Source organism: Micromys minutus (assembly GCF_963924665.1).
Source record: "Micromys minutus genome assembly, chromosome: 24".
Taxonomy (NCBI): domain Eukaryota; kingdom Metazoa; phylum Chordata; class Mammalia; order Rodentia; family Muridae; genus Micromys; species Micromys minutus.
Window position 1 is genome coordinate 19,150,332 of NC_137959.1, and position 19,951 is coordinate 19,170,282.

At 52.4% G+C, this 19,951-nt stretch overlaps 1 protein-coding gene across 8 annotated transcripts in view; it reads right to left on the bottom strand.

Moving 5' to 3' along the window:
* Window positions 1-815: 815 nt before the first annotated feature.
* KIFC3 (kinesin family member C3) overlaps window positions 816-19,951 on the bottom strand; it is a 33,613-nt gene continuing 14,477 nt past the window's right edge. For 5 of the 8 annotated variants that reach the window (XM_080936999.1, XM_080936996.1, XM_080936995.1 and 2 more), the window contains 18 exons: window positions 19,100-19,281; window positions 11,324-11,389; window positions 10,748-10,891; window positions 10,419-10,658; window positions 9,868-10,041; window positions 9,272-9,419; window positions 9,056-9,186; window positions 8,042-8,153; window positions 7,146-7,327; window positions 6,402-6,506; window positions 4,667-4,797; window positions 4,163-4,286; window positions 3,566-3,695; window positions 3,252-3,481; window positions 2,925-3,059; window positions 2,336-2,444; window positions 1,629-1,655; window positions 816-1,438 (listed from right to left, as the gene is read on the bottom strand). In XM_080936999.1, coding sequence (XP_080793125.1) covers window positions 1,651-1,655; window positions 2,336-2,444; window positions 2,925-3,059; window positions 3,252-3,481; window positions 3,566-3,695; window positions 4,163-4,286; window positions 4,667-4,797; window positions 6,402-6,506; window positions 7,146-7,327; window positions 8,042-8,153; window positions 9,056-9,186; window positions 9,272-9,419; window positions 9,868-10,041; window positions 10,419-10,658; window positions 10,748-10,891; window positions 11,324-11,389; window positions 19,100-19,281 — 2,348 coding nt within the window. In that variant the 3' untranslated portion in view covers window positions 816-1,438; window positions 1,629-1,650. Of the gene's footprint in view, window positions 1,439-1,628; window positions 1,656-2,335; window positions 2,445-2,924; window positions 3,060-3,251; window positions 3,482-3,565; window positions 3,696-4,162; window positions 4,287-4,666; window positions 4,798-6,401; window positions 6,507-7,145; window positions 7,328-8,041; window positions 8,154-9,055; window positions 9,187-9,271; window positions 9,420-9,867; window positions 10,042-10,418; window positions 10,659-10,747; window positions 10,892-11,323; window positions 11,390-12,665; window positions 12,736-19,099; window positions 19,282-19,951 lie in introns of those variants that run through there. The other 3 variants (XM_080936997.1, XM_080937002.1, XM_080937001.1) reach the window with 2 other exon arrangements.

The window sequence follows — 19,951 nt, forward strand, 5'->3', positions numbered from 1 at the left end:
GCTACTGCTGTAAATTATCAGGCAGATTTATTAAATTTATAACTGTTCCTGACTTCCTTATGAGAGGGCTATCTACTGATGCGATGGCCTGCCTAGAGGTCTCTGGAAGCTGAGACTGTACTACTCCAAGCCGCAGTGCACCCCCAGCTGTGGCCAGCAGGGGGCAGCAGAGCACGAAGCAAAGGGCTGCCTGGTCAGCTTCACTTGAAGGTGAAGCGGAAGTGGAGCAGGTGAGGCCACAGATGTCTTAGCCAACCTAGTGGTAGCTAGACCCAAGGACAATTGGGAGTGTGGCTACGAGCCTGTCATCACTCTCCCTCTGACCTCTGGATGCCAAGAGAGACTAGACCACGATGGTTGCATGACCTCGGAAGACTGTTTTTAGAATGGTTTTCACAGCCCACAGGAAACTACCTCTGTGCTTGCTGGCTTGCTCTGCCTTGGTGGCATCCCTGAGAGTCTGTCCTCCAGAACAGCTTGTTGATGCAGCCAGCAAGAAGGGAGAAGCCCTTGCCTGCCATGCCTTACCAGGCACGGCATATAGACGTAGGCAGGGAGTGGGGTTATTGCTAGTTCCAGTGCAGCTAGCAAACCTGACAGGTCTTTGAAGCCTTAGTTTTCCTTCGGTGACATGAAGTGATACTGTGACAGGATACAGGATGGAATGTGACAGGCACACAGGGGAAACCAAAAAGGCATGGGGGACACACTGTCTTCAGTGGTAACTTCTGGAGTCACTAGCACTGGAGAGCAATGTACACTCCATGATCGACCCACAGGGACTCACAGTACCAATGATTCAGATTATGTTTGTGTAAAAAGACATTCATTTTAATAAGTAAAAATGGCTAAGCTTCCAAAAGTTCTTAAATAGGATTTGGGGAGAGGAAAATGTTGAGAATCAGTGGGTAGGGAGAGTGCCTGGTGCCAGGCAGATGAGCAGGACCCAGCCCTTCCACTGGCCTCTGCCAGCCATAAATATAGCCCAGACCCCTGGCAGGGTAAGGGCTTCTATGTACACCTAGGAACATTATATACATGCCCCACGTGGGCTCTCCTCCTCAGGAGGGTAGATAGAGATGTTCTTGCTCTCCCCAGACCTCCAGCTGGTTCCTTAACCCTCCACTAGTAAAGAACATCTCAGCCCAAGGGCCAGGTGGGGAGAGTGCCCACCCTCCCTGCAAGGGCTAGATTTCCATGCCCTTGGCCTACCACCAGGCAGAGTACCATCCCTGCCCTTCCAGAAGCCCCAAACTTGGGTGCCCAGAGCCACACAGAAACTCGATTCCTTCTGAACATGTTTCTCATCTCTGAGAAGAGGCAGGAAAGCCTCCATCCTCATTCAGGGTGGGTGTTACAGCAGGTAGCCAGGCCAGAGGGCCCAGGTCCCGGCCTGGCAGCGTGACACATCCTCACACAGGCACTGGCCTCAACTTCCCTGAAAAAGTAGAAAAGGGGTGCTTAGCCTCTTGCCTCAGGAGTATGCCCACAGCAGGTGCAGAGCAGGAGACCAGCAGAAGCACACAGGCAGCGGAAGACAGGATTGCCTCTCAACTGAGCCCTGGCAGAGCCCTGCAGCTGACAGCGGGCAGCAGGCGGGCAGCCCCAGGCCGCTGACCCCCACTTACCTGGAGACTGCAGCCCCAGCTGTCAGGCTGAAATCAAAGTGATAGATGTCTCACTTGGGGAGGGGGGGACTGGCCCAGCTGCCACCACCCCCTTTTGGACCCAGTGAGGGGCCAGGCATCTCAGGTCACAGACCTGTGGTGAGGCCCCTTTTCCACTGGGGATGTCTGGACTGCTTTGTGGGAGGTGGGCGGAAGCAGGTACCAGAGGAGCCTCACCAGAGTGAGTAAGGACTTCTATATACACAGTGGAGCTTCTAGGGCCAAGTCCTTTGTCACCCTTTCCAGGGACTTAGTAAAACAGTTCTGCTTTCTGACTCCTGCCCAGGGCAGTTCTAAACATGGCTTGATGGAACTGAGGATGGAACCCTGGGCTCCCATATGCTCAGCAAGCAGCTTCCCTTTGTAGGGTACAGTCTCGCTATATAACTTTCACTGGCCTGGAACTCCCTGCCTCTGCCTCTTGCCTCCCAAATGCTAGAGGTACACGGCACAAACTTCTGTGCCCAACCACCTCCTTTTTTTAGATTCTGTTTGGAGACTGTATCAACCGGTCTGGCCTCAAACCTCCAATCCTCTGTGTCAGCCTCCCAAGTAGCTGAGATCACTAGGCTGTCCTCCCTTTTTCATAAAACAGCTCATCCTTAGCTAGCAAAGGGCAGCCTGGACCTTCCTACCCTCCCATCCAGTCCACTCCTAGACAGGCTCACCTGACGGCTGCAGTTTCCTTCGGATGGAGCCTGGGCGGCTACTGGTCCCAGAGCCAGGGGCAGAATGAGCTCGTGCTGTAGGCTGTGGTGTCTGGCAAGCTGGCTCCCACTGTGAGCAGAGATGGCAGTGGGTGTGGAGGCCAAGGCTGTCCTGGCTCATCCACTGTGCTTCCCGTCTTCCCTGACAGTGTTTGCTCATCTACAGAGGGACTAATGACTGCCTCAAGAAGTCACAGGACAAGAATTAAAATTCCCTCCGATTTAAAATGCAGCTACCATGGGCAACTGCTGGCCCGAGACAAAGATGGCTGAAGGGGTCACGGGTAGTGCCATATGCCCTTAATCTCAGCAGTTAGATCTCCTGAGTTTGAGGCTAGCCTGGTCTCCAAAGCAAGTTCTAGGCTAGTCAGTGCTATATAGTAAGGCCCTGAGTCTCAAGAAAACAAAAGCACAAGTTCTAGTCTCACCCACTTTTGTGGTAGCTTCCCTCTCACTATACCAGCCTGTCTGCCCCCTTCCCTATCAGTACCAGCCTGAGTCACACAGAAGCTGCTCCCCTTCCTCCCCAGTCCCCACACCACCCCAGTACCTCCAGATGCTCCTGGCTTGACCAGGAACCCAGCTCTGTGCGGCGGGACCCAGGGCCCAACTCCACAGAGCGAACCCTCTCAGCAAATTTGAGAGAGTACAGAGTCTCACTGGTGTTCTTCTCCACTGGGGACACCTAGGGGACAGAGAGCTCAGGTTCGACCCATGGCAACTAGCAGCATGGTCACCACAGGGTGCTTCTGGTGGGGGGGGGCCACAGTGGGCAGGGAAAATGGGAGGGATTTATGTACTACCGGAAGGTGTCGGTGGGGGTGGAGCGAGCTGACAGACAGCCTCGGGAGGCCCTTCCTGAACCCTGGGCCCTCACCTGTACCACCATGAGTGTCTTGCTGTCACCACTGAGTGAATCTTGCAGCAGGTAGGTGAGTTTGGAATTTCGGAAGGGCACGTGGCCCTGTCGAGAGCGCAGAGCAGCAATGACATCCCCCAGCGCAGACAGCGACCTGTTGATGTGTTGTGCCTCCCGCAGGCGGTTGCCTTCAGCCCCCGACTTGCCCACACGCTCTGAGCCAGCCAGGTCTACTAGGTTCAGCTTCCCTGCAAGGAGGGCAAAGGGAAGGTCAGCGCTGCCCAGGATACCTGTGGAGGGCTCGACCGGAAGGCCCGAGGTGAGTCTCTCACCCGTGGTGCGGAGGCCTGTGCTGCAGTCCACGCCTCTCACTGTCACGATGAGCAGAGCGTGGGAGCGTGAGCTGTGTTCATTCAGGTTGGTGAACTCGGTGGTACGGTTATTGTAGCCAAACTCAAACACCTGGGGGCAAAGGCAGTGGGGCTCCCTTGGGAAGGGCAATGCCACCCTGTGTGTTTTATCTGGATACTCGTCTTTTTGAGGCGTTTTTGTCGTTATTCTTTGGTTTTAGGCAGAGGCAAGGTTATACTGTGGACACCAAACTGCCCTCGAGCTCAGAGATCTGCCTGCCTTTGCCTCTCAGACACTGGGATTAAAGAGAGGTCAGCATCACATCTTGCTGTATTTTTACATTTTTGGTTTGTAGCCTTGTGTGGCTGGTCTGGAATTCTATGTAGAGTATATTCCACCTGCCCCTGCACACCCAGCCACATGAAAGTCTTAGAGACAGGGTCTTGCTAGGTAGTCGGACTGGCTTCAGGCTCACAATCCCCCTGACCTAGCTTTACAGGTGTGCTCAGCCGAGGACACAGGCCTAGGGAGCAGCTGGTGGTGGGCAGGGCCTCCAGCCCTTCCCCAGGACTCCTTACCTTGTTGATATCATCCACACTCTGCACCTGGAACTCAGTCAGCCCTGGCACATACAGCTGCCCGCTGCCATCTGGGCACAGTCTGATCTCCAGTTTCTCCTGAGGCTCTTTCCCCAGCAGGTCCCTGGGGCGGCAAGTGAGACATAACTTCTCCCCTCCCACTCTGGCCTCTGCTTGCCTTGCACCCAGTCCCTAGCCTGGAATCCGCCCCTGCACCAATCTTGGACCAAAGGACTGCTGGCCCCTCTTCTTCACCCACTTTCTCCCCTGAACTCAGAAAAGGGAAACAGACTTCCCCAGAAGTCCTGAGGATCGCACAGCCTGACTGGTTAGGGGGTCCTATCCTTACCCAGGTCACTGCAGCCTACAACAGGGAAAGGAGTCTCAGATAAGGGAGGAGGACCTACCTCCTATAAATTTGGGCAGATCCTCTTCCCAGCCTCATCTAGACTTGGAGACCAGAGAGCCCCCTCCCAGCACTGCAGAGCTCTGGCCCAGGCCCACCTGAGGACTTCGTTGTAAATCTCAGCCGCACTGACGGTGATGTTGTACTGCCAGTCAGACGCCTTCTCCTGCACCTCCGAGAAGAGCAGCTGCAGGGCCCGCTGATTAATGCCTGGGTTCTCGGGGGTGCCCTGTTGGCAAAAGTAAAGGCCCAGTGGCCCCACAGATCCTCACACATCTGTCACCCCATGCCTTCCAGGTACTGCTACAGGTAAGCCTCTTTCTGCAGGTCTGCTCTCAGAATACCCTCTACTAAGTCTAAACAAGTTTCCCTACCTGGAAGGTAGCATTTCCCTGCCAGGAAGTTAGTGAGCATGAAAGAAATCTGATGGGGTGAAGAACCCGACACCCTGTGGAGCACCAGGGCCTATGGTCCACTGGGCCTTCTGGAAGGGAGCAGTTGAAATGAACACAGAGCCACTCACTAGGAGGCTCCCTGTCAGAGAGGCCGAAAGCCAGGCTCTGTGGGTGAAGTACTTGAGGCTGGATGAAATGACCACCTTTCAGAAGAAATCTGGAGCCCACCTGAGTGGGCCCTAGACACCTTCCCTCCGCTTTGAAGGCACCTCCCTCATCCCATTCCTGTGTTAGATCTACTCCAAGGCCCTGCAGGTCTTGCCTGTTGTAAGTTCTACAGCGGCTCCCTTAGGGCCTCCTGTGCTCCCACAGAGACATCCCCCATGCCTCGGGTACCCCATCCCTGCTGGAGCCTCACTCTGACCTTGCTGCTGTCCCTGGCTGGCACCTGCGGGGCACCTGCTGATTTACTGTGCTCACTGCCACTCCAACTGTCAATTGGGACCCTGGCAGGCTGTTCTGTCAGAGCAGGTCCCTTGGGCCTCAGCAGAGAGCTTAGAGGGTGGACACTTAAACTCTACATAGCCCAAGACAGAGCTAAGTGCTCTGGAACCACTATGCCCAACTCTTTCTAGCCCAGAACTGAGAGTATGGGGCCTGGGGGAGGGGTGGTCACAAGAGGTGCCAGTGGCCTGACCAGCAGGAGATGACAATCTCTTGTGCAAGCTCCTTCTTCATAATCCTATGTGGGGGAGTCCACAGCAACCTCTAGTGAGTTAAAAAACAAAGCAACACCCCACAGGACTAGAGTTTTCTATTTCTCATGGTCAGATTCTTTAATTCTGGGCTGGGAGGAAAACAGACCCCCACAGAATTCCTAAGGATGTCACAGCCCTCACTTTAATCAGAGAACGCAGGAGGCAGAGGCAGGTGGGTCAAGGTCAGCCTGGCCATCATAGCAAGTTCCAGGACAGCCAGGGCTACACAGAGACCATGTCTCAAAACAACAGCAAAACAAAATTCTACAAGGCTGGCTCTGGGCACATGACCTAGATAAAGCCCTTCTCCGAGAACCCAGCTTCCCACAGCTACAGTCAGGTAGGTAGCCAGTCTCTCCCATGGCCCAGGACCTCCCTGGGGGCTGATACCATTTCTCATTCATCTCAGTATCCTGGGAAGCCTTGAGCATAGTCTGAGGCAGCCACAGGGAATATATGCAAGGAAGGAGGCCTGACCTGTGACCCAGGACAGACATGCAAGCCTCCAGAGCAGGCTCCGGGAAGACCTTACTGTTCTGCAGGCTTGGTCCCTCGGAGCCAGTGCAAAGAACGGCAGTGCAGAGTGGAAATGAGACTAAGACAAAGCATGCGCTGTGCAAACCCCAAATTTCACGGAAGGAAGCTAGGCCTGAGTCCCTCCACACTGGGCAAACACTTACCTCCATTGTATATGTCTTGCCAGCACCTGTCTGGCCGTAAGCAAAGATACAGACATTGAAGCCATCAATGCAGGAGGTAATGAGGGCCTGCACCTCCTGGAACACCTGGGGGAACATGGAGTAGGGACTAAGGGCTCCAGTGCTGCTGGCATGTGGGGCCCCACAGCTCCAAGCATCAGCCACCTCCCAGCTAGGCTTTCATGAGAGCCACCATCATCACCACAGGGGCTAGGACCCAATCCCAGCTTGTTCATTCTCAGGGAAGGCGTGACTAAACCAAGGCTGAGGATATATGCACCTGGCTCATTCTATGGCTTGGGCCTGAGTGACCCCCAACAGGACAGAGCAGCTATGAGCTGTCCTTGAGCAGAGAGGAGTATGAAGCTGTGACACCCCCATGGTGTTTATGTTGCCCAGCCATGGCACTGGGGAGTCAGCAACAGTGGAGGGTTCTAGAAAGTTCCATGGGACTGTTACACCTTCAGGCCTACAGGCAGAGGAGTGAAGCCTTGGGGTGGGAGGAGCGACGGGGTGGGCAGGTTAAGGTTCCTGGGTAAGGCAGGTTCTGTGTGGTTCTCCCTCCCTAAGGCCTCTGACTGTACCTTCCCACCCTCTTCTTTCTTCCTCCACTCTTAGGTTATTTTTTACCCACCTATCCTTGAGCCCTGTCCTTCTGTGCCTGTCCTTTCCTCTGTTGCTCCTTCCATGTTCCTACAAATACCCTGTTCATGGAGCCACACTCACATCCTGCTGGGAAGCCCACGGGGAGAAGACCTTGTCCAGCTCAAAAGACACAGGCTTGCCCTTGTGCAGCAGGTGGATGATGGAGTCATCATCGGGGTCAAAGGTCACAGCATTAGTTGCCTCAGGTCCTTCCCCATCCTCCTTGGTGACTGGCCGGACTCGGGCAATCACCCGGATGTTTCCTAGAGTGGTTGGTGGAGACATGGGATGGATCAATGCCAGGCTGCAATTCCAGTCCGACTAATGGCCCAGGAGTCCCGTCTTCTATGCAAAGACCAGGGAGCAGCACAGTATCAGTCGCTCAGATCACTGTATGAATTCACTTACTACCTTTTCTTCCTGAGCAAAGTCAGGATGCTTTGCCTTGTGGCTAAACAGTAATCCTGGTAACACTCTCTGTGGACCTCATCTATTCGAGAAGTTTGGACTTACTCCATTCATCTAAAGGGCAAGACTCGGGTACCAGAATGGGCAAAAAGGACAGCTATAAGTGTGCTCCCAGCCCTGGCGATGGGACTCTGCTAGGGTTCTCTGGATAACTGGTGGTCACGATCCCTTCTTCCAGCCACCGTGAACATGGTGAGAGCTGTGGTCGGTCTGGGGCTACAGTCAATTCCCCAGTATCTGCAACAGTAGCTGGCACATAGCAGGTAGTCCCTAGAGCTCAAGGCAGATATTAGTGACACCCAAACCTGGGACAAGCGCTACCATTGCACAGTGCCCTACCATATCCCCAGGCCTGGGCAGAACCTACCATGGCCAAGGAGCTTTGAAGATGATCAAGTTTAAATCCAAGGTGGACCATATACTAGGTGTGTGTCTTTAAGCAAGTTTCCTGGTTTGTCTGTGCCTCGGAAGCAGCGGCAGCACTGCTCTGATGCACAGTTAACACTCACCCTTCAGCCGCACCAGCTCGTTATGGCATTTCTTTCGCAGCTGTAGTTCCCGGCGGTACTTGCGCAGCAGCTCCTGGTTGTTGCTGTTAACCTCCTCAATGGCCTGGCCGATCTGGAGAGCACGCACAGTGCCGTCAGGAGCCTGGCTCTGTCAGCTTCCCTTCATTGGGCCTGTTGGTGTTACTACCCCCTCACCAGCCCGGGCTGAGCACCTGACAGAGCAGACCAATCTTTCCCAATAATCCCTGAGGAGGCATAGCCAGCTCCCTCATTTTACAGATGAAGAAAAGGAGCTCTAGGCTAAGAATGAGTAAGGACCTGGCTACAACGCGATTCAGCTACTCTGAAATCTAACCTTTCCCGAGCAGCCAGGGACAAGGAACACATTCCATCTGTTCCCTCCATGGGGTAAAGGGACGTAGAGACACTAACCCAAGAGTGAGGATGCTCAGAATGACCAGGGTTCTTTACCACACCCATGAAGAACTTTAAATAATTACTGACATAATTATTTAAAGAACTACTTTCTTTTCCCAAAATATATCCACCTCTGCAGCGCGGTCACATGAACCTGAGAAGCCAGTGGTTATAAAAGGCTCAGCCACATGGGAGACACTTAGGAGTCACTTCCCAGGTCTAGCACAGTGAGAGGGTGGCTTTAAAAAACAAAATGAGCACCTCCGGATAAAGCTTGGTAGTAGAGCTTTTGCCTACCAGGTGTGAAGCCCTGGGCTCAATCCCTAGCATATCAAGAAAGCAAGCATGGTGGCAGATGCCAGTAATTACAACACACAGGGAGGCTGAGGCAGGAAAATACGGAATGGAGGTCAGCCTGTGCTAAAAGCCCTGTCTCAAATGAACAACCGTGATAGATATAAGGGTATTGTGGCACAGTGTGTGTGTGTGTGTGTGTGTGTGTGTGTGTGTGTGTGTGTCTGTGTGTGCCTATTGGGAGTAAAGCAAGAAGGGGCTCTGAATAAAGATGACTGGCCAATTCCCACTGGGCTTGCTCACCTCAGCTTTGACACTCCTGAGAGCCTCCTGCAGCAGCAAGGGGAAGCCCCGCACCTGCCGCTTGAGCCCATTGTAGTCATTGGTGAGGGTCCTCAGCGCAGGCTGCAGTGTCAGCAGGTTGGTCCTGACACCTAATGAGACAAAGGTGTTAGGTATCTGCGAATCTGCGCTATGAGGCAGGGGCATGGGGATGGGCCGGGCCAGCTTCCGGCTCACCTGCCAGGTTCTCGTGCACCGCCTTCATCTCCACCTGGGCCCGTGCAAAGGCCTCCTCAATGGCCCGGTTCTTATCCTCCTCCAAGGACTGCATCTCCTCCAGCATCTGCCCGTGCGCCCGCTCCAGCTCTGCCTCATACATGGCAATCTGTATGATCCCATGGGGGGGGGGGGGCGGTGAGAAAGGGAAAGGCAAGTTTGGGAAGAAGGCAGAGACATGTTGTGGCTGGCTGGTGTAGAGGGATGGAATGGCCTGCTTTCTCACGAAGGGCTGAGTCTGTAATGGTCATCACCTTCCCGGATTAGCCCTGGTTCCAACTGGTCTGTGCACATAACAGGGGGCAGACCACATGCACCCCCAAGGTGCATATGCTCAGTAGGTTGGAAAGAGCAGGGGCAGGACAAACTGAGCACACCAGTGGGTAGCCAGGGGCAGCCCCCTGAGATCATTTTCCTGTGCCCCCACTGTGAAGGGACTTCTGTGACCAGCTCATGTTATAGATGAGGAAACAGAGCTTAACCCCATGGCCAGGGGAAAAGAGAAACTGAACGCCAAGTCTGTGGGGTCCCCACTACAGAGGTCTTGGCCTGCACACCTGAGCCCGCAGCTGTACTGTCAGCTGATGGGAGTTCTGCAGCTGCTGTTCCATCTCCTTAAGCACCTGCCGCTGCATGGCCACTTGTTCCTGCAGGTGCTGGTTCCGGGTCTGGGATTCGCTGAGGGCCTGCTTGGTCTTGGAAGACTCTACCTCCACTGTCTTGATGACATACTGCAAAAAGAGGAAAGAACAGGACAGATCACTGTTAGAGGCAGCTGACAAGGAGTGTCATCCCAACGACACTCTAGGAGACTGATGCAGGGCCTGCTAGTATCTTCTAAAACGGGAGCCTTCTGGAAGCCTGACGGAGCCCAGGCTGGGCACAAACTGACGAGAAGGACAAAGACAACAGCGGGTACCCCTGTGCTGGGCTTACACAGAGCCTGCCATGGCAGCGAGTGAGCAAGGATACAACTAAAGATCAAGACTGGAAAGAACCCTTTGGCTGTGTACACCTAGCTAGTCAGGGGCACAAGGCCCTTTTAGGGGCAAATCCTGCCCTGGGCCCAAGATTCCTTCAGGACACTGCAACCTATCTGGCCACTCACCTTAACAGGTGGAGACTGGGCCCTCAGACTGGCGATAGTCTCATGGCTGTCACGCAGGCGCCGGCTGAGTCGCTCCTCCTCCTGTGCTTTCTCAGCCAGGCAGTCCTTGAGTCGCAGCTCTACCTCTGCCAGCCGGTCGGTTTTCTGCTGCACCTCCAGGTTCAGTTCTGACAGCATGCCTTTGTTCTCCGCCACTTCCAACTGCAGCTGGGACAGCTTGTCCCGGAGCTGGGTGCTCTCCTGCGGGTAGTCAAGGCAGCCGGGTGGGAACGGGGTCATCTCAGCGGCTGAACCCACACGCCCAGGGTGGAGGCTGCCTTTCAGCCTACCTGACTGTGCTCACAGCCTTCGCAGGGCACCGCCGGCTGTGCCCGAAGCTCCTGCAGCTCCACCTCACAGCGCCTCAGCTCTTGCCTTAGCTGCTCATTCTCCACCATCAGTCTGTCCCGGTGCTTTTCCACGTCAGTGCCTCCCTGTGGAGAGCCGGGGCCCAGAGGAGGCATTGAGCACGGGATGAGAACACAGGAAAAGAGAAAGGGGAGAAAGGGGTGGGCAGGCAGGCAGGCAAAGTAAGAAGCCAGGGCTCAGAGAGAAGTCAGAAGAAAGGCAGGAAAGGAGGACAGCAAAGCTAGGCAGGAAGCTCCCTCTTGTCCCGGCCCCTTTCAGTCTATTTTCCTTAGTGTGAAAGTCACACAAAGTCAAATTTATGCACAGAGTTCACACTCTTCTTTGACGTCAGCAAGTGAGAGCCAGCCCCCTGCTCTGTGATGTGAAGTGTCACATCCGGGACAAGACAGCATAGGCCAGGGAGGGCACTCAGAGGCAGCCGCATCCCTAGGTGGAAGAGAGACCATGGCTTGACACCCAGCCCTCCCCCTCAAGAAGGTCCTGGGGTCCTTACTCACCAGTTCTGACCGCAGTCGGCTCACTTCCTGAGCCTGGCTAATGAGTTTTTCCTTTAGATTCTCCACCTGTGGGCACAAAGCCAGGTCCTTACCCCACCAGACCACACCCAGGCCTCTTGCTCCAGTGATAGCCAGGATGGCCCCTCTGATCCCAGAACCCCAAGTTTCCCTATGTTCAAGCACCAGGCTATGCTGGGAACTCTGATAAGCTTGCTCTCAATGGCCTTCAGTGCCCTCTCCCTGCAAGAATGTGCCAGCCATGGCTCTGTAGGAAGATCTGGAGAGGTACTCTAGAAACTCAGGACCCATCACTACCACAGGCCCCTTCTGAAGCCCTGGGTCTGCCTTTCTTTTTCCCCCTCCCTGAGACAAGGTTTCTTCTCATAGTCCTGCCTGTCCTAGAGCTCTATCAGTAGACCAGGCTGGCCTCAAACTCAGAGATCTACCTGCTTCTGCTTCCTGAGTTCTGGGATTAAAGGTGTGTGCCGCCACCACCCAGCTAAAAAGGTGTAGTATTCTGCTTTAAGAGGACTCTGAAGTTACACAAACAGTGATAGTCCCTGGGTTCAGACTTGCACCCTGAGCAGTTTCTAGTGAGTCTGCCTATGGGACTGTGCCTTCTGCAGCCAGGCCACGTCCAGAACCTTGAAGAACTGTGACATGACCAGCAAGGTGGAAGTGAACACTGAGTACATGGCAAACCATGTACTCAGTGGGGGTCGCGGGACCTCTGTGCCGACAATGCCTTGAATAAAAATCCTAGGCCCTCCATGTAGCTGCCCCCCAAGCAGGCTACCCCAGACCCTAAGCCCACATCTGCCTGCCCCAGAAGCCCTCTTCAGGGAACAGGCCCGACAGACAAGAGCCCTAGCAGCAGAATTTGCCAGAGCCTGTTGGGTGTCCCCTGAGAAAATTCTAGATTGACTGTGTCTCCTTGGAGAAGGTGGGTTCAAAGTCATGGGTTTATATATCCTGCCCACAAAAGTATTTGGTTCTGATTACTAAATGGAGTAAAGAGGAATACTGCCCACAGGCACCAGGGAGATAAGGCCAACAACTGTACCCCCACCCAATACACACAGAACTGGATGCCTACAGACCACCCAAAGAAGCACTTACAACAGGGTCTCCATGGACCACAGAACTCATACCCAGCACCATGAAGTTTATCTCACAAGATAAGCTAATGCTTAGCATGGGGTACATGCCTTTAGTCCCAACAGAGGCAGGCACATCTCTGTGAGTTTTGAGGCCAGTCTGGTCTACCTGGAAAATTTCAGGTCAGCCAGGGCTACGTAGTAAGACCCTGTCTCAAAGAAGGGGGTGGGTGTGGCCTAGGTACCTGGACATGTAAAATTGCAGATGAGACAATACTCTTGGTTGCATGTAGCTTCAAATGTCACTGTCCCCTAGGACTGAAGAGTGTCTAGCAGGACCCGCTAGCTTCTCTGGTCAAGTCAGGAGGAAGAGGGCCATGAGATCCTTCTCCACCTCTGCTGCAGACTCAGGAGGCCAGTGCAGGTTAACTCTTGGTAGCCTCAGCCCCCATGGAGAGACTGCAAGGCCAGTCAGGCTGCCAATGCCTCCAGGGGACAAACAGGTGACCTAAAAGCTAAGACTGAGAAAACTCACTCAGCTCTGTCCCCACCTCAATCGAGCACATTCCTTCCTAGTGGCACTCCTGCACGGGGCCCAGCAAGAAGGCAAAGAAAGCAAAGCTCAAGGTTTTTCTCTACCCATTACCACTGCCCATATCGGGCTGAGAACCCAGTCAGGGGGGGCGGGGGAGTCTGTGTGTGTGTGCTTGTATGCATGCGCGCCCTTTGGCCCCAAGCAGAGTTGGGTAGCCATAAAGCAAGTTGGCCTGAAGTCCTACCATTGCACTGGGGAAGCAGAGAGGTCAAATGCAGAATTTGTCAGCAAGGCAACTGTAAAGCCAGTACTTGCTCACTGGTGTCCCGGGGGCAAAGTTTGAAGTCTAAAGTGCCACCTCACAGCTATGTCTCCTAGATCTATGGCCTTCCAGCCCCTGACAAGCCCAGACCAGACCTGGTGTGTAGCATCCTTTTCTACAATTCTGCCCCACCCTGTGCAACCTACTCCTCAGCAGCTCCATCTTAGCAAGGACCTGTGTAGATGAGGAGCAGGCCTCCAGGCTGCAGAACTCATGCATCCCAACCACCCTAAATGAGAGGATCTACTTCCTACCTCTCCACATCGCCTCACCACACCCAAGGCTAAGGTTCTGACCTTGGCTGTTTCCAGTGCTGGCTGATACTGGGCTCTCAGCCCTGCTGTAGGAATGTGGGCTGGCAATGCTTCCTGGGAGTCAAGACCTCTGGCCTGTCTACAACCTAGCTCCTTCTTGCATCACAATGGTAACTCAAGTGCTGTTGGCTCTGCTGGGACCAACAAGAGGACACAGGACATGAGATGTGATGGGAAGACTTGTTGGCAAGGAAGGAGGGACCACAAAAGACTGTCTTGGTCTGAGATATCAGACCCTGTTACCTGCAAGTTCATCTCAGGAAGCAGCAGAGAAGAGGAACCTAACTGCTGATCTGAAAGGGCACCCTGTTAGGAGTAGCCATCTTCTCCCATCAGGCACACCCCACTAACTCCTTCATGGCTCCTGAGGACCAGCTGCACCTGGGCCAGGGCAGGTAGAGCCTGCTGTCAGGAGAGGCCCCTGCCTGCACTTGGAGCGAGGCTCTGCTTCCGGAGGCTTAAGGTCAGAACGAGCGTGTTGAGTCTGGGAGAGTGTCCGAAACAACTGGAATGCCCAGAGAACAGGATGGAAGACAGGCACAGGAAGAGCGGAGAGCACAGCACGGTATCACATTCTGCGCGTCTGTGCCTCCCCAACTCACACAGCTGACCGGAGGCTGTGAGCCCAGGAGGGGAGGGCTACCCAGGAGCACACGGTAGATACTTAGTGTGATTCAACAGTAGAGGGCAGTGTGCATAACTCCCGATTCAAAGAACTGGACGTCTAGCAGAAGTGAAGGGGACACCTGAAAGGCCTTGGGCAACATCCCTCCTCTCATGGGAGGTTATCAGCTAGCAAAGAGGTTCTCTACCTATGAGTAGCAACTCCTTTGGCAAAGTTCTATCTCCAAAACTATTTGCGTTATGATTCATAACAGCAAAATTAGTTATGAAGTAGCAATGAAGATATTTTTTTTTTATGGTTGGGGGGGCTCATCAGGAACTGTGTTATAGGGTCTCAGCATTAGGAAGGTTCAGACCACTGAAGCTAGAGAAACTAAGGCAGGGGGCAGAGTGACTGGGGCCTGTCTGTCTACTAACTGATACAACCCTACATTTACCTTGGCAGCAGCAGCTGGGGGAGGTGGCGCACCGCTCAGGTCTGCTCCCAACCCAGTGATTACCTCCATACCTCCCACCGTGCCTGGGCAGCTCAGTCAGCAGCTGTCTCAGGCCAAAGGGGGGGGGGGGCTCTGCCGAGGGAGGGTACTAACTATAGAGCCCTGGCTGAATTGGCATTTCACCTGGAGCCCCTGGGGGATCAAGGCAGTAACCCCCACACAACCACCAGACCCATTCTGCTGCCCCAGCAAGGAGACTGGCCTGGCCTGGTTGGCACAGCTGTATCCGGTACTAAGTCGTCCCCTCAGTCCTCCATCCCTGAGGGGCAGGGGTGGCATCTGAGAACACAGTATGTCACACCCAACTAGACCTCAGCTCATGACAGTAGCCTGGAGAAGTCCCTTCACCTCTCCCTGTCTTCCCACTCCCCCAGCCACAGTCCGAGGCAACTGCATCAAGGCCTTGGAGACTAAATATGGAAATCTATGCAATGTGATCGCCAAGGCCCGGCACACGACGGATTGTACTATAAACAGTTTGTAGTAGAATCTGGCATCCGAAATGCTTAGGACCAGAGATTCTTTGCAGTTCAGATTCTTATTTTTGCATACAGGTGAGACATCTTGGGTATGGAGCCCAGGTCTAAGCCCTTTGCTTACCAGTGTGTCACATATATTTTATACACATAACCTAAGGTCGGGTTTACAGTATTTTTAATAACATTTTGGGGCATGAAATAAACTTTTCTTGGGCTTAGCTGTCAAGAGGTGTGTTGATACATGGTTTTGAACTTTTTGAAACATTTGGGATTGGGGGATTAGGGGTGCTCACACCCTGGGCTAGCATAAGAGGTCTATGGTGACCCTAGGAGCTGCATTCCTGGTGTTGTGCACTAGGCTGGTTCTTAGTAAATGCGTGTGGTGAGTGCCGAATGCAGGAGTGCCCTCACACACTGCAGTGGGTTGGGAAGTTGGCTAGAGGGATGGGGTGGGCTGCTGGATGCACACACTATTAAAGACCAGAACTACTACATGACTTCATGCAGAAGCTGGGCATGTCAGCCCAGAGGAGCCACATCTGATGTTAGGAACGGAAGTGCAGCCTAGCACACGCAAGGCTTCAGGTTCAATCCCCAGCACTGGAAGGCTGTGCAGGCAGATTCTCATGCAAACGGGTTTAAAGCTGGCGACTAATTTGGTTTTAAAATCAGGCAGTAAGAACTATTAACTTTAGCAGAGTGGCAGGATACAAAATCGACACAAAAAGTCAGTTGTGTTGCTATAACAACAGACAATCTAAAGGAGAAAATAAAATCATTCCACTTATGGTAGCATCAAAAAAGAAAAGAAGAGAAGAAAAACAGAATAAATTTAACCAAGAGGAGCTGGGGAGATGGCTTGTTGGTTAACTGTTTACTGCTCAAGCAGTGGACCTTAGCTCACCTCACTGTCCACGTAAAAAGCTGGGCATGGTTGGAGCTAGAGAGGTGGCTCAGTGGCCGGCTGCCCAGATGATCCCAGTTCAATTCCCAGCACACACAACCATCTGTAGTCGCTGCAGTCCCAGAGGGTCCAACACCCATTTCTGGCCTTAGAGGGCACTGCATGGATGTGGTGTGCAGAGAGACAGACGTGCAAGCAGAAAATCCATACACACAAAAATTAGAAAGGTTAACATGTATTAAACCCAGGCAGGGTGGCACACAGGGCTGAGAGGACAGAGACAGGAAGTAGCTAGTCTAGCAGAAGTGGTGAGCTCCAGGATCAGTAAGAGACTTTATCTTAAAAAATAAGGTGGGAAGTGACAGAGGAAGACACTCCATGTCAACCTCCAGCCTCTACCCACGCATGCACAGTTGCGTGTGCCTGCAAACACATGGGAACATGCATGTGCACACACATGCCAAGACCATACAGAATGAAAGCTCCAAAAGCCGCTGAAAGAGATTAAAGACAGCAGTAAAGTCAAGTCATTGTGGGTCGTGGGTCGAAGACGCAATAAATCAGGTTTCAACAAAACCCAGAGCAATCTAGAGGGGCAAGACAGTTCCTACCAAAACCCTAACAGCATTTTCTCAATATTTAAAGCTAATAAAAAAAAATCCAATCTAAAATTCATATTCAAAGTCAAAGGATGCTAAACAGACCAGTCTTTGACAAGAGAAATGAAGGCAGAAGTCTGTACCACCACAACCGGAGTAGTGTGGCTCAGGCAGAAAGACGGACATACGCGAAGAGGACAGGGAGGACAAGGGAGTCCAGAGCAAACCTCACATATATGTTCTATATCATTTTTGACAAGTGTGCAAAGACCGTGCAGTGGCAAAGAATCATAATATTGACAACTGGTGTCAGCGAACTGCGTCTCCACATGTCAATGAAGCTGGGCCCTTACCCACATACCACAGAGTAATATACAGAAAGAATACGAATGGATCAAAGACTCAAACACAAGAAACCAAATGACAAAACTCTTAGAAGAGGAATTTAAAAAGAAAAAGAAAACTAAAAAAAGAAAGAAAAGAAAAAGAACAAAACTCTTAGAAGAATTTAGAGAAAAACTTCATGACACTGAATTTGGCAGTAATATTTTGATATGGCCCCCAAAGCACAGTTAAAAAAAAAAGTGGTCTTTAAAAAAATTAACTTCTGTACTTCTACAACTCAACAAAAATCACAGGTATAGGGGTGGGAGTATAATGTAAAAGTTAAAAGCAATGGCTGCTCTCTCAAAAAAGATCCAGTTTGATTCCTAGCAACTGCACTGTGGCAAACAACTGTGTGTAACTCTGGAGGGATCTGATGCCCTCTTCTGGCTTCTTCAGGTACAACATGCAGTGGCACACAAACATATGTGCAGGCAAAACACACATACACAGAAAATAAAAGTAAAAATGAAACAAACAAACAAAAAAATCACAGGTAAAGCGCTTAGGGTATCATCCCTGAAACCAAAGCCATCAAGTGAGTTAAAGACAACTATTGAGTAGGAAGGGGATGTGGTAATCGGTTACTGAGAAAGGGTTAATACCCAGAAAAGGAATACAACTCAGCAACAGACATCAAATTGCCTCGACAAAACAATGAAGAACTTGGTCGTGGTGGCACACACCTTTAATCCCAGCACTTGGAAGGCAGAGGTAGATTTCTAGGAGTCTGAAAGTTTGAGGCTAGCCTGGTCTACACAGGGAGTTGCGGGACAACCAGAGCCACACAGTGAGACCTTGACTTTAAAAAACGAAGGGGTGGGGGAAGCAAGGGAAAGAAAGCCATGTCTCAACAACAAACAAACAAGAATAAATAATGAAACCCTATACAATTCAGAAATTCCAATTCTGGGCATAAACACCAAAGAGCTGAAAGCAGGAACTTGGGACAGTTGTACAGAGGTATTGGCAGCAGTATTACTCACTGTCCCAGGAGGTGACCCATCCCAGGAGGGGGCCACTATCTACTGTGGAGTTCACAGAAACAGCAAGACAGCAGGACTAGTTAGTGAGTTCCAGAACACACTAGGCTAGATTGGGAACTCATCTCAGAAAAACCAACAGCCAACAACACAAAATAACAAAGCCCACTGTGAGGCTCAGGAATTCAAGAGGCCACAGAAACAGCCTTCCACAGGACACCACACTATAGTTCATAACCAACTTCTTGTCCACTCTTATAACCGACTCATTTGATAGCCATAAAGCCACATTCATCAGCCTGGCTAGAAATCAGAACACGGGGTTCACAGGGCAGACAATGTTCTCTACAGCCTCCCAGCCAAGACAGCCTCAGACAGATATATTCCCAGAGTTCCAGAGCCACATCTGCCCCTATGATGTGTTAGCACATCTGGATTCTGTTATCCGTTTGCAGATGAGGAAATGAGGACCAGGCTGGTAGTTCCCTAAGCCAGGACTAGTAAGTGCAGTCACACAGTCAGGGTTTACTCACGGCTCCAGACCCAGGAGGCTGGCCATGTCTCCACAGGGACCCTACAGAGCACAGCTAATGGGTACGGAGCTACAGATATCATCCCTTAAGAACACTGTAAACCTGTTATCAAAAAGCTCACTAAGAAAACTTGAGCAGAGGCTAGGTACTGGTTTGAATCCTCAAGTTATCTGAGGCCTGAGGGTGGGTTGGGCATCCTCCTTACAAGTGATGAGGAAGCGGGGCTAGGGATACCAGAAAGTCTGGGCAGTTCACTTTCCACTTCCCCTCTTATCAAACAAGTAGATTTCATCAAGTAGAGAGGAAAATGTTTTGGCTGGGAAGATGCTCAGGTGCTAAAGACACCCGTTGCAGTAAGATGCTGAGTTTGAACCTCTTCACCCTGTAGCGTCTTCCCAAACTAGAAGAGTGTCACCATCTGGCTTCTGGTGGATTGACAATGTCCTCCGACCTGTTCCACAGAGGGCAGTGAATGGCCTTTGCACATCCCTGCCTCCCCAGGTACCTGGTTCTGCAGCTGGGTGGTTGTGGCTTGGCGGTCACTGTCATGGAGGGCCAGCCTCTCCCGAAGGACTACCAGCTCCTCCTGAAGCTGGGACATGGCCTCCACGGTCCTATGTATCACGGGGTCTGGGCCTGGTGACCCGGACAAGCTTGAGCACCTCCCGATGCCAAAGAGCCGCCCACCTACAAGCAAAGTAGTGGCTGATCAGCAGGACAGTGGAGGTCTGCCTGGAGGAGGAAGGCAGCCATCACCACAGGGCACACCATCGGGGCAGGAAAAGGATACAGATAGGTGGGGCTGGGATGAGGACTGAAGGAAACAGCAAAATGGGTTGGCAGGGGACTTCCAGGTTGCCCCTCCCGGGAAGTCACTTTAGCAATAGCTTCTAGGGGGACAGAACTGCCTAAACCAAGACTTGGGAAAACAATTTTCCCGAATCCCCTCAATTCGGTGAATCCCAGGCCAGGGCTAGTGTATCTCTCAGTGGCCAGCCCTCGGACAATTTCCACTGGGAAAGAAAAGAGGCTCACGAAGAAATGGCTCCCCATGCTAATCTCTCAAAAGCACAGCAGAGAGGACCAGGCTTTGCCAGCTGTGCTGTGGGAAGTAGTCACCTGTGCGTGTGGAGGAGGGGTAGGGAGTGTGTGCAAGCAACAGGTCAGGACATAAACAGGACAGTACATGGGGCAGAGCAGTAGCTAGGCATATTCTCAGGCATAAGAGAAAGACAGGACTTCAACCTGACTCCTTCCCCAGTACCTACTCTTCTGTCATCAGGATGGAAAACAGGACGAGCATCAGGGGCTGTGATTTGAAATGGGGCTATGGTGCCCGTTCCATAGCTCTGAAGAG